This window comes from Antedon mediterranea, chromosome 6 (genome assembly GCF_964355755.1).
Source record: "Antedon mediterranea chromosome 6, ecAntMedi1.1, whole genome shotgun sequence".
In the NCBI taxonomy this organism is placed as follows: Eukaryota; Metazoa; Echinodermata; class Crinoidea; order Comatulida; family Antedonidae; genus Antedon; species Antedon mediterranea.
The window spans coordinates 6,536,341-6,550,065 of NC_092675.1; the positions used below are offsets into that span (position 1 = coordinate 6,536,341).

Sequence of the window (13,725 nt, forward strand, 5' to 3'; positions counted from 1 at the left end):
ACTCGGGGTACCTGAGTCTAGGACTCTCTCATCTTTTCCTCTTCTTCTACCATCCAGACACTATTGAGCAAAAAGTGCGATTTATAAAGTACTACTCCTCCCTTATTCGTTGTAGTATTGAGCTCGGATATAGCATGAATATACTACAGGGACATGTCCTCAAAGCTATAGAGCCGGATTTTTTAATTTCAAACCGGATGCAGCCATATCACGTCTCGAAGATGGTACCGTATAGCCGTATTTGGTAGCGCGGTTATTGATGTGTATGTGACGTTACATCCGCTCTTATGACGTCATTACAGCTTCTTTCGCTGTACCCCGAGTATCGCACATTCGTGCTTGTTGTTTTCAATCTGTGCTGCAGAGGTTGGATATAATTTTTTTTTAAACGGATAATGAGCTAGCGTTTTCACTCGCCGTATATTATGTACAAATCTTTATTATTGCAGTTAAACCACCCACATCATCACCTTTCCCTCACTGGCATGAGTAGCGTTGTAAAACCAGTAGAGAATAGGCCTACGGTACATCACATGCCCTAAACGCAGAACAACTTTGGTGGGTAGGGTAGGAACCAACTTAAGTATGAATTGGCTCTAAGAAACAATTGAAAACCATTAGGCCTACTAATTAAGTTGAGTTAGATAATTTAATATTTATTGACGATTAAATCGAATTTATGATTTTCCCCGAATAGAGGTGGTTTTCACAAATTGTTTTACATTATATTATAAACATATACACGTCGTAGTGATGTATCGTTACATGTGCTGTACTATTTCAATCGACTAGGACGGTGATAGTTTCAACAAAGTATTACATCGCAATGTTTTACTGTGTTTAGTGGTATATTATTTGTAAAACATGAAAGCAATTAATATTTCGTTACTAAATGGATAAAGAATATATTTTAACATTGTTCCTCTTTGCACCCATCCTCTTCCCCATCCCTCAACCCTAATGTTACATACAAAACACAAATTAAGTTTGTTTAAATTTGACTTAAACAATTGGTCTTATTTTGTGACAAGTTTCTCTTTCGGAAGTAATAGGGTGCTAATTTTAGTTCAGTACATAAATCACAGTGTCTATTTATTCGTTCCTGTACACGACATTATTATTATTATTGTCCTGCGGTACGTACATTTGAAATCGCCAGTTTTTTAACGCTGAAATTATTATGTATTCGAGAACCATCTGTGGGCACGACCTAGTGTTTCATAACATATATCTAGATAGATAGGCCAAGAGGGCTAAACCATTTTAAATAATATATAGACAATAATGAATGATTATGAGTGCAATGGCACAAATAATTTCATGAGGTGAAAATAGAAAATGTATTCTTTCACCGAATGAAGCTATTTGTTTCATCACGAATAGCCTATAAAATATTCATTTTTATTTGATAACATATATCTACTTTAACGATAGGTGAAGGGCAAAACTAATCTGGTGCTCAACTGAAAATGGCATGAAAGACTCACTCAATTAAGGGCATACAACATGTAATGGTGTTTACTGGACAGCAATGCCTTGCTATTTGTTAATAATTGATTTGTGTTTATTAAGAATATATAATAAAATATTATTTTATATAATATTATTTTATATAATATTGTTTTATTATGTAATTTTGTGACTTATATATGTTATCCTTTGTTACAATTCTTTTCACCTGATGATGGGCTATGCCCGAAACATGTCGTTAAAATAAATCTATATTGAGGCAGTTTTAACTTATTTGATCTTGATTTTTTTCTATATCCTGCCTATGCAGCTCTTTGATTTATATATATATATACAGTAATAAAATATTTAGTTAGATTTGATAAAATATATCTACTTTAACGATAGGCCAATTAGAAATAGCGCTCTTTGAACGCAGAGTATACATATTATTCAGTAAACTACCTCTATTAGTTTATAAAACTATTTTTTGGAGAATGAATGACTTAATACTTTCAAAAGGTTTGATTCATAGCCTACGGTACGCTTCTACCGTCTAAAAATACTATTAAAAACAGTGACATTGCAACAATAATCTATTATATAATAAAAATAATAGATATGTTGTACGAATCATGTTCATCATGTAAATTAAGTAACCAATCACCGAATTGAAGAAATGTCGTGCTATTGAACAAACAATGTGTCGTCACTGTTTCTTTTGTGAGTATATTCATAATCAGAATTAACATGTTCATTGTCATCTGCAAGTATTGAAATCTACACGAATCAGGAAGACAATAATTCACGCAATAAACGGTAAGCATTATAGGAGTTTAAACTTAAAATTCACTAACAATTTCGCTACTAAATAAACTACTGTACAATTTATGTTTTTCGTCTTGTACGTTTTACTTATATTTTTTTTCATTTTAAAGGAACTTCTATTAGAAAAAAGCCTTATTTCTTGTGTAAGGTCATAACACATTAGTTAGTAGCCTATTTTAGTTGTCACGATCTCACATTAGTAGCCTATGTTAGTTGTAACGATCTCACAGAAGTAGCCTATGTTAGTTGTCACAATCTCACATTAGTAGACTGATTGATTGATTGAAATATATATTTATTATTATTTTATTTTAGTAGACTATGGTAGTTGTCACGATCTTACAAAAATAGCCTATGTTAGTTTTCGTGATCTTACATTAGTAGCCTATAGTATTTGTCATGATCTCACAGAAGTAGCCTGTAGTATGTGTCACGATCTCACAGAAGTAGCCTATGGTAGTTGTCACGATCTTACAAAAAAATAGTCTGTTAGTTGTCGCGATCTTACATTAGTAGCCTATAGTATTTGTCACGATCTCACAGAAGTAGCCTATGGTAGTTGTCACGATCTTACAAAAATAGTCTGTCAGTTGTCACGGTCTCACATTAGTAGCCTATGGTAGTTGTCACGATCTCACAGAAGTAGCCTATGTTAGTTGTCGCGATCTTACATTAGTAGCCTATAGTATGTGTCACGATCTCACAGAACTAGGCTATGGTAGTTGTCGGGATCTTACAAAAATAGTCTGTTAGTTGTCACGGTCTCACATTAGTAGGTGACAACTACCATAGGCTAGTAGCCTATGGTAGTTGTCACGATCTCACAGAAGTAGCCTTTAGTATTTGTTACAATCTCACATTAGTAGCCTATGCTAGTTGTCACGATCTCACAGAAGTAGCCTATGTTAGTTGTCACGATCTCACAGAAGTAGCCTATGTTAGTTGTCGCGATCTCACAGAAGTAGCCTATGTTAGTTGTCACGATCTCACAGAAGTAGCCTATGCTAGTTGTCACGATCTCACAGAAGTAGTCTATGTTAATTGTCACGATCTCACATTAGTAGCCTATGTTAGTTGTCACGATCTCACATTAGTAGCCTATGTTAGTTGTCGCGATCTCACAGAAGTAGCCTATGTTAGTTGTCACGATCTCACAGAAGTAGCCTATGTTAGTTGTCGCGATCTTACATTAGTAGCCGATAGTATTTGTCGCGATCTTACATTAGTAGCCTATAGTATTTTTAAAGATCTCACAGAAGTAGCCTATAGTATGTGTCACGATCTCACAGAAGTAGCCTATGTTAGTTGTCACGATCTTACATTAGTAGCCTATAGTATTTGTCGCGATCTCACATTAGTAGCCTATGGTAGTTGTCACGATCTTACAAAAATAGTCTATTAGTTGTCGCGATCTTACATTAGTAGCCTATAGTATTTGTCGCGATCTCACATTAGTAGCCTATGGTAGTTGTCGCGATCTTACATTAGTAGCCTATAGTATTTTTCACGATCTCACAGAAGTAGTCTATAGAATGTGTCACGGTCTCACAGAAGTAGCCTATGTTAGTTGTCACGATCTCACATTAGTAGCCTATGTTAGTTGTCACGATCTCACATTAGTAGCCTATGTTAGTTGTCACGATCTCACATTAGTAGCCTATGTTAGTTGTCACGATCTCACAGAAGTAGCCTATGTTAGTTGTCGCGATCTCACAGAAGTAGCCTATGTTAGTTGTCACGATCTCACAGAAGTAGCCTATGTTAGTTGTCGCGATCTTACATTAGTAGCCGATAGTATTTGTCGCGATCTTACATTAGTAGCCTATAGTATTTTTCACGATCTCACAGAAGTAGCCTATAGTATGTGTCACGATCTCACAGAAGTAGCCTATGTTAGTTGTCACGATCTTACATTAGTAGCCTATAGTATTTGTCGCGATCTCACATTAGTAGCCTATGGTAGTTGTCACGATCTTACAAAAATAGTCTATTAGTTGTCGCGATCTTACATTAGTAGCCTATAGTATTTGTCGCGATCTCACATTAGTAGCCTATGGTAGTTGTCACGATCTCACATTAGTAGACTATGTTAGTTGTCGCGATCTCACATTAGTAGACTATGTTAGTTGTCGCGATCTTACATTAGTAGCCTATGTTAGTTGTCACGATCTCACATTAGTAGACTATGTTAGTTGTCGCGATCTCACATTAGTAGCCTATGTTAGTTGTCACGATCTCACATTAGTAGACTATGTTAGTTGTCGCGATCTTACATTAGTAGCCTATGTTAGTTGTCACGATCTCACATTAGTAGACTATGTTAGTTGTCGCGATCTTACATTAGTAGCCTATGTTAGTTGTCACGATCTCACATTAGTAGCCTATGTTAGTTGTCACGATCTCACAGAAGTAGCCAATGTTAGTTGTCGCGATCTTACATTAGTAGCCTATAGTATTTGTCACGATCTCACAGAAGTAGCCTATAGTATGTGTCACGATCTCACAGAAGTAGCCTATGTTAGTTGTCACGATCTTACATTAGTAGCCTATAGTATTTGTCGCAATCTCACATTAGTAGCCTATGGTAGTTGTCACGATCTTACAAAAATAGTCTGTTAGTTGTCGCGATCTTACATTAGTAGCCTATAGTATTTGTCGCGATCTCACATTAGTAGCCTATGGTAGTTGTCACGATCTTACAAAAATAGTATGTTAGTTGTCGCGGCAGACAAAAAATCAGAAGAGTTTCTAAAAACATAACAAAGTAGAGCAGCCCACTTCCATAAAACAAGACAATCGTAAGTACTCTATATATATTTTCTCGTTTTCAGACATGGTCTATCATCGTGAAATATAAATGTTTGCAGTAACATAATATACATATTTCAGATTTCAAAAATGAGCTTTCTAGTCACCGGAGATACATAATATACATATTTCAAAAATGAGCTTTCTAGTCACCGGAGATACATAAGATACATATTTCAGATTTCAAAAATGAGCTTTCTAGTCACCGTCGATAAAATTCAACAAGTCTTGATGGTGCTCTGTGTTGCAAGTTTGAGTATTGTGGGTACTGGCGGAAACATGTTCACCATTTTCAGTATCCTCACTAAGAAATCACTAAGGATGAAAACTGTCAACTATTTTATTATTAATCTAGCAGTAAGTGACCTACTAACCACTGGTGTAATATGCCCAGGGTGGGTTGCTTCTTTAATTTATAAACGATGTGTATTTTCTGATCTTTACTGTACCATAAATGGCATCATGTTATCTATTGCAACAATTTCATCTATTTATACAATTGTACTTATCTCTTTTAGTCGATTTGTATATGTTGTTTACAAAAATCGCTATGTTAAATTATTTACAAGTGTTACAAGTATTGGCATGGTCATGTTTACTTGGATAGCATGTATAGCTACAGTTATTCTTCCTAACTTCAACAATTTTAATATAGAATTCCATAAGGGAATACTGATGTGTGCATATGCTAGCAGAAGTGGGGCTGCAGTTAGCGGTTTGACTAGCACTGTGGGATTTTGTTTTACTCTAAGTGTTGCGTTCTACGGACTACTTTTTAAGCATGTTTACAAAAAACGAATACACGTGGAAAACGAAAGAAATCCTGACATTGCTATGTTTAAAACATATTTCATTTTGTTTGTTATGTTCTGTCTAACATATATGCCTTTTGGAATCATGAAACTGAAAGAGGTTAATGACGAATCCTTATCGTACATTTGGCAAGCCACTATGTTGATATTAGTAGCAAATTCTTGCATGAATCCTTTCGTATATGGTTGGCGGAACAAAATAATAAGACAGTCATTCCTGAAATTAGTTCAGTGTCAGAAATGAAGAAAAGTTTTTTCTATAACATTTAATGTAATATCTTGATTATGATTGGCTATTGTTTGTCTTTGAATGTACATTTTACAATCAACTATGACAGCTCGCAAAGTTGAGCAAAATCACTCTTATTTTGTAAATTTTTTTTGTGTCATTTTTTAAACATAACTTTGAAGAAACAATAACATAGGCTTGCACAGTATAAATTATTTTGAGCATAAGTTAGAATAGGCCTATATACAAATGTGACCTTTTATCTCCCCCAATAAGCGACTTTGATAACTCCAGAGGGCGACATATTTACAAGGTCAATTGGGACAAAAAGTTCTATCTAGGCCTGAAGCTAGCGCGACGATGCAAATTTACATGACTGTGCTAGTGCCTAGATGGACATTTTTGTCCTAATTCAACTTCGCCTTCTAGCGTTATCAAAGTTGCTTATAGTGATCAATGTAATGATTCTATGGAGGGCTACATATGTGATGCCATTTTGACAAATCAAATTCTAGTATTTATTTATATGCTAATTATTATATCTTAATACTTGAAAGGTTTCTAATCGACAGTCATTACAAGATGGGGTGAATGGCAAAAGATTTAATTTAAAAAGTCCATGTGAGAAACAAAATCTTTTACAGTGCACCCCCACCCCCACCACATTTTAACTTTTGAGTAGTAATTATAAACATGATTAAACTGCAGATTTTAATAGAAAAAAAAAGAAATAACCATTAATGGCCGCTTGTCCTGATAACAAATAAAGCAATTTTCAACTTATATGCTCGATATATGCTAAAATATTTAATACCCTCAGATAAGCCAAAATATTTCACCTTTATTCAATGTAGTTGAAGAATTGTGATAATTTTCGTTGATCTTCTGTTGAAAGTTGAATTCCCCTAAAAAACAAGATAAATACTAATAACTTATCCAATGCTATTGGAAATTAAATTATGGTGGGTTGTATATATGAAAATTGTTATCATGGTGCACAGATCTGAAAATAGTTGAAAAGAAGGGGTCAGATATCTCGGAACTTAACTTTGTTTTAAGTCAGTGAGTTTGAGCCACTTTTCAATATAACCTAAGAAAATATATAAGGTATTAACAATTTTTTTTAAAAAATTGGTTGATAAATAAAGCCTCACCTCTTAACTGTATTGAAAATATTAATAAATGCCAGTCTAATTAGGGCAATTATTTCTGATTATAGTTTGCGATTGTCTAAATATGTTTATACAACTTAATGTATTAATAAAAATAATTCTCTTACTTGAGATGCTGTCCGAATCTGGCCACAATACGATGGATTGCCGTCTTTAACGCCTCCATCACAGAATTCTGTAACTTGTATACCGCCGTGTCTTGTTCTGATATTGTACTTTTAGTGTGTATGGAAGTTGGTCTTTGATTTAACTTGGTGTATTTACACAAAGCCTTTTAAAAATAAAAGCAAAATATGAACTGTTTTATCTGTAGTCTGTTGTTAGTGTAATTACAATTTTATCAAATCTACATGTCAATCGTTATTCATGATGATACTGACGATGATGATAATATTATGATGATAATAATAATGATAATTATGATGATAATTATGATAATAATGATGATTATGATAATAATGTTGATGATGATTATGATAATAATGTTGATGATAATGATAATAAGGATAATGATGATGATAATAATACTAATGATGATGATGATAATAATGATTATGTTAATAATATAATAAACTAAGCATTAAAAATCAAGACTTTCAGAGGTTCCAACTTAGAAAAGTGAAATATTGGCAGACTTTATAAAAGCTTGGCAAAACCATATGGGGTGCTATATTTATTAAGAAATATATCCAAACATAGAGGGTGCTATTTAAACAAATTTCTGGTATCCATAGTAAACAATGGGTATGCTAGGTGCTTTCCAATGTGTAGCATATAAGCTGATGTATATTGTGTGTGTTTTGTAACTAAAGGTGGAAATGTGTCAGCAACTCACTATGTTGGTCAGTTGATCACTAAACAATAACTCAAATTTGAGCACACCACTGCAGCCATGTATATGGCCTTGTTTTAGTTAACCAAAAGGGGTCTAAGGTAATGGTATGTAAGCGATATAGCTTACATATCATCAACACAACCTGAAGAATATAATACATAACTTTCATTTCCACAAAATGACGTAACATTGAAAATGTTCACCCATCCATGGCTACATTGAGTCAACATGGCATGGATGCGAAACTCACCGAATGCAGACCAAACAAAGCAGATATTACGTCCGGTAACGACTGCTGGACAACACCGAATGTATCTTCATCATAAGATGCTACTACTAGATTTGATAATCCTGAAATAGAAATACAGTATTACATACAGGTTAAACACTTTTAATTCTTGTGGAATATCTTGATCCTAAATTAAATTTAGATTTTGCCCCCTGTCTACACTATCAAACTAGTTTGACAAAAAGGTGAGATGTGCCCAAATATGGTAGTGATATGCTTAAATATGGTAGTGATATGACATCATCATGATTGTCCATATATGGAAACATCACATAAAGTTTGATAGTGTAGACAGAGCTTTAAATATGTGTATGTGAAAGCTATACCTTCTAAGGCCCATTGCTGAAGTTGGCTTTCACGAAATACCATTCCTTGATCAAAGTCTGGGAATGTGTTGGTTAAGTACACTACAATCTGAAGGTGTTTTAGGACCTCAATCCAATTTGTTGAAGCTGTTTCAAACCAATTTTTTACATCTGCAGAAGAAAAGATGTATACGTGTTACATACATGTGAGAGGGATATGGTGTAATGGTTAGAAGTACACTGGACTAGCATGTGAGAGACATGGATTCAAGACCTGTCTGGGCCATATTGCTTGTGTCCTTAGAAAACGCATTACTCTCATTGTTTTGTCTTTTGGATGGGATGTAAAGCTGTTGGTCCCATGTACATACAATGTACATATCCGCAATAAAAAACACTTGGTACCCTATTTGAGAGTGTTGATCATGGTAGGCTCTGCACTGTGTGGGTTGAGGGCCTAATCCGAATTTCTTCAGTTTCTAAATGTTGATGAATGTAGTTTATAGAAAATGTACATAGGTTGCTACACAAGTAGTAGAATACTATACTTATACAATCGCCGTTTAACAAATTGTTATTGATGTTAAACAGGTGTTTCAAAGAATGTGTGTATGGAACGGTAAAGATGAAAAAAATCCCAAAGTGAAAAAAAAAGATTTAAAAAGAATCCTAATATAATGAGTAAACAAAAACAAACAACCCCAACAAATAATATTGGGTCAAGCTTAAAAATAATTGTATTTCTTACAAGATTTTGTAACCTGTACTACTTTCAGTTGACCATTCTGTCCGCGTCGTGGAGGGTGCAATGATTTCTGGGTAAATGATGAATATGGAGATTGTACAATATCTGGTCCTAAGGATTGCACAGTGCGATAACGTGGTGTCTGTGGAGTACCTACAGAGAACAAATTATTTATTTGACTTAATACAAATAATGAACGTTTATGAGCGCAATATACAATTATAATTTCATGAGGTGAAAATAGTACATTTCATTAATGAAAATATTCATTCCATTTTATCCTAAAGCTTTTTAACTTATGTGAAAACAAAATGTGATGTGCCCATATATAGACATGATGTTGTCACTACCATATTTAGGCACATCACACTTTTTTTTGTCAAACTAGTTTGATAGTGTAGACAGAGTTTTACAAATATAATTATGTCTTTCTCACTATATGAAGTAAAACAAATAATTTTGTAGGGATTCGAACACACACATCAATGGAATATATTTGCATTAGCGAATTGTAGTCAAATGTTGATTTGCCTTTACCTTGTGAAATATCTGTCTGTTTCGCTGAATTTATGCTCTCACCGTTAGACGCTCCTGTTATCATCACCTTCTGATTATAAGCTGTTAGCTGATTGGTCAAGCAGTACACAGTTGATAGGCATTCAGCTGAAATACGGTTCCAGTTGTGACTGTGATGACCTTGAAAAAAAAAAGTTGAATTTAGAGTTATCTTTAATTTTATACCAAATATACTTGAAAAGGAGTGGGGGTGGGATATGGAATCTGACATTGATGGTGATTATATGATAAAAAAACTGAAATAAAACATTCTTTTCAATGTAATTTGTAGAAGAAGCCTACTTTGGGACACACCTCCATTAATGGGACACTTTCCTGTGAAACAAATGAGGGAAAATACATTTTAAACACTACAACCAACCTTTATTCAAGGTAAAATCGTAATAAGAGAACACTTTGTTGGGTCCCGAAGGTGTCCGCCCCTTAATAGAGGTTTTTACTGTTAATCTGCTCTTTAACAAGTCTTTTCAACAAATTCCAACTTAAAACGTTGTGGTAACACTTATTGAATCTAATTAAAGTACATCTCACCTGGTTGGCTGAGTGAAAACACCTCAATACGCTTTTTTACATCATGCCTTGACAGGAGGCTAAGATCCAAGAACGCAAGGTGTCGTACTAAAGAGGGCGCTCGTGTAGACATTACGGAATGGAGGCATCTCTCCAACTGTTCAGCATATGGAGTGTCAATAAGGAAGGGATAAGACTAAATTGGAAAAGAATGCAAGTATAAAAATACACAAAATATAAATATGATTTTAGCTAATAAATTCATCACCATTTATGTACAGTAAAAATTTAATAATAATAATAATCAAGGTTTATTTATTTCAATTGTTCTTGCAGTTAAAAAAAACTGAATTACAACAATCGTGACAATTAAAAAAAGGAAAAATTGATATATTAGATATTTAAATTATCCATATGGATAACCATTCTATAAGTTTCCCGAAACTATGAATGATCTTGACCTCTTGATCTCAGATATCATACAGAATGTAATTAAATAAAGTGCTTATTATATTCTTACCTCTGAATTATATATCTTAAATAAATAAACACCAAGTTTCCAGACAAATGTGAAACCAGTAGCCACTAGCCAAAGTTTCCACAATAAAGAAAATTGCACAAATCCATGTAAAGAATTAAGAGGTGTGTCCATGGTTCCATTAAGTTGTAAAGCGCTTAGGAGACATGACTTAACAAAACAACCTTAAAAATAAATAGTAATTCAACATAAAATAAATAAACGTAATGGCTAAAGATACGGTACCATATCCATTCTTCTAAAACGTAAGGTAATGTAATTATAGAGGGCACTATGTAAGATAGATGTTAATCAAATGGCAATGGTTTTCAGCAAGCCAGCTGTGTGGCTTAGTGGGCTTGTGATCAGGCTATGGCTTAAGGGCTTGTATGTTTGATTTGTTACTTGAAATATTTTTTTTAGTTTTAATTTTAAGAGAGATTATTCAGAGGGTTAGGTTTTTAATATTTAGGAATGAGTTTTAATATTTAGAAACAAGTTTTAATATTTAGGAATGAGTTTTATATTTAGGTACTAGTTGTAGGAATACAATTTGACCGTACCTTTAGCAAATGGCAGCGCCCTCTATAATTACTGTACCTTTAATTTTTAGAAATATGGATATATATTTAGCCACGGCGATAAATAATTAAAAGTCACATTCATATATAAATAATTGGATGAGGAAAACAATGATTACCAAACAAAGAAATAAAAAAAAAAAATTCAAAATTAAAGATAACAAGGTGAACTTCAATTTAAGTAAACCATTAGAAGTGATTTATAAAGTGCCTAATGTTGTGAAACTTCTAAGCACTGTACAAGACACTAAGATAGAAACAAAAATCAATTTCAAATGATCTCTTGTCCCCACTAAAGTGCAATTTCTCCCATTGTTTTGGATTATACTAAACAACTTTTATTATTACTTTTGTTTAAGCGTTACTGCTAGGCCATGAGTTGGCGTGCAATTACGCTTTGTGATATGTTTTAGAATATATAATTATAATTTACCCGTGTGACACACAGCCATTGTCTTACAACAAATGAATGCACAATATTGCCAACATATGACACAAATAGTAATTAAAATATTATTGGATATGTTCAAATGTGCAATTTGTACAAACAATTTTAATAGTGGCAAACCTGCTGAGACAATACAAACAAATCAGATCTGAGTCTCACCTAAGAAAAAGTATGATAAATAAAAGTAGAGAGTATGTTTCATCGACGCAATTCCACACTTGATCAAGTTAGGATAGATGAAGTCTCGAACTTTGCAAAACTTTCTCTGCTGTTTTAAGAAAATAAAAAAAATATATATTTTGGTGTGGCCTTAAATAAAAATTTTCAATAAATTCAATGCATTTATAACACAAACTCAAAAACAGTAGAACTCAAAGGATTCCAAACCCAAACCAAGTGTCCCTTAATGGGACATTTGTGATAAAACATACATAGCCCCTTGTGTGTTCACAGAAAAATGTCCCCTTAATGGGGTGTCTTGAAATAGGTGTTCTCTGGATTACATTTTTTAAAGATCCCAGACGGTCATTATCTAAGACAATAACAAATGCGTGAAAATATTAATTAAAAAATCTATCTTTATAGTATTAATACAGTCAACTCTCCCAATACCAGACACCTTTGGGGTGGCGTAATATGTCTGGTTTTCAGAATGATAAAATGAATTTGGGACCCATTTGAACCTCAAGAAAAGTCTGGTTTTGTTTTGAGTTTCCAGTTTCAGAGATTATTGGGAGAGTGGACTATAATAATATCATTAAAAAATGTCTGAAATACATAATATAATAACATCCTGGATTTATATAGCACCTAATTTTGTGAAACCTCTAAGCGCTGAACATTATTACCCTAGTAATTTTTTTTTATCAAACAAGTATGGAAACATACTCCAATAATGCAGCTAGTAATCAGCGCAAATTTGTGTCTTGATCTAACCGGGTTCCCATTTATACACCTGAGTGGAGGCAAACGTAAATAAAGTATCTTGCCTAAGGATACAAGCAATGTGGCGAGAGTTGAATTTGAACCTTGATCTCACGATCAATAGTCGAACGTCACACGCCCGAACACTGCGCCACATGCCCGAACACTGCGCCACACGCCCGAACACTGCGCCACACGCCTGAACATACCTGAACAGGACTGAAGTCCATAACATATTCATGCTGTAGAAAGAACTGTACAGCAAATATGAAACCCTATGAATATAAAAAAAAAAAAACGCAGTTAAAATCATATGTAACTATTATCACAAATCTAGTGGTACTGTAAGTCAGCTCTACTAGTTTGGCCATAGAGTAGAACAGTTTAGCATTTAAATAATCTGAATAGAACAATTAAATAGAATATTGAATAACACGGCAAGTAATACAAAGTTAACCAATCAAATGGCAAGGATACACTTATGTGTAATAATAAATAAATGAAAGCACTAAGAAACTGAGCAAACTATTGCCATAGAGGGCGCATGTTGATATTTCGGCCCACTTTAAAAGAATACAAAATTTTCTTTTTTTATTTGTGAAGTTATTAATGAACCGATTTTCTTAAATTTCAATATAGGCATGTTCTGTAAGTATACAGTCAACTCTCCCAATACCGGACTCTCTGAAAACCTGAA

The 13,725-nt window shown here is 33.7% G+C and overlaps 1 protein-coding gene across 2 annotated transcripts in view; it reads right to left on the reverse strand.

The window, feature by feature from the left end:
- LOC140051134 (nucleoporin NDC1-like) overlaps positions 1-13,725 on the reverse strand; it is a 34,692-nt gene that overhangs the window by 14,295 nt on the left and 6,672 nt on the right. The window contains exons 5-14 of one of the 2 annotated variants that reach the window (XM_072096255.1): positions 13,238-13,303; positions 12,264-12,372; positions 11,079-11,260; positions 10,580-10,754; positions 10,010-10,168; positions 9,476-9,625; positions 8,749-8,898; positions 8,384-8,484; positions 7,406-7,569; positions 6,966-7,031 (exon numbers count right to left, since the gene is read on the reverse strand). In XM_072096255.1, coding sequence (XP_071952356.1) covers positions 6,968-7,031; positions 7,406-7,569; positions 8,384-8,484; positions 8,749-8,898; positions 9,476-9,625; positions 10,010-10,168; positions 10,580-10,754; positions 11,079-11,260; positions 12,264-12,372; positions 13,238-13,303 — 1,320 coding nt within the window. In that variant the 3' untranslated portion in view covers positions 6,966-6,967. Of the gene's footprint in view, positions 1-5,055; positions 7,032-7,405; positions 7,570-8,383; positions 8,485-8,748; positions 8,899-9,475; positions 9,626-10,009; positions 10,169-10,579; positions 10,755-11,078; positions 11,261-12,263; positions 12,373-13,237; positions 13,304-13,725 lie in introns of those variants that run through there. The other variant, XM_072096256.1, reaches the window with a different exon arrangement.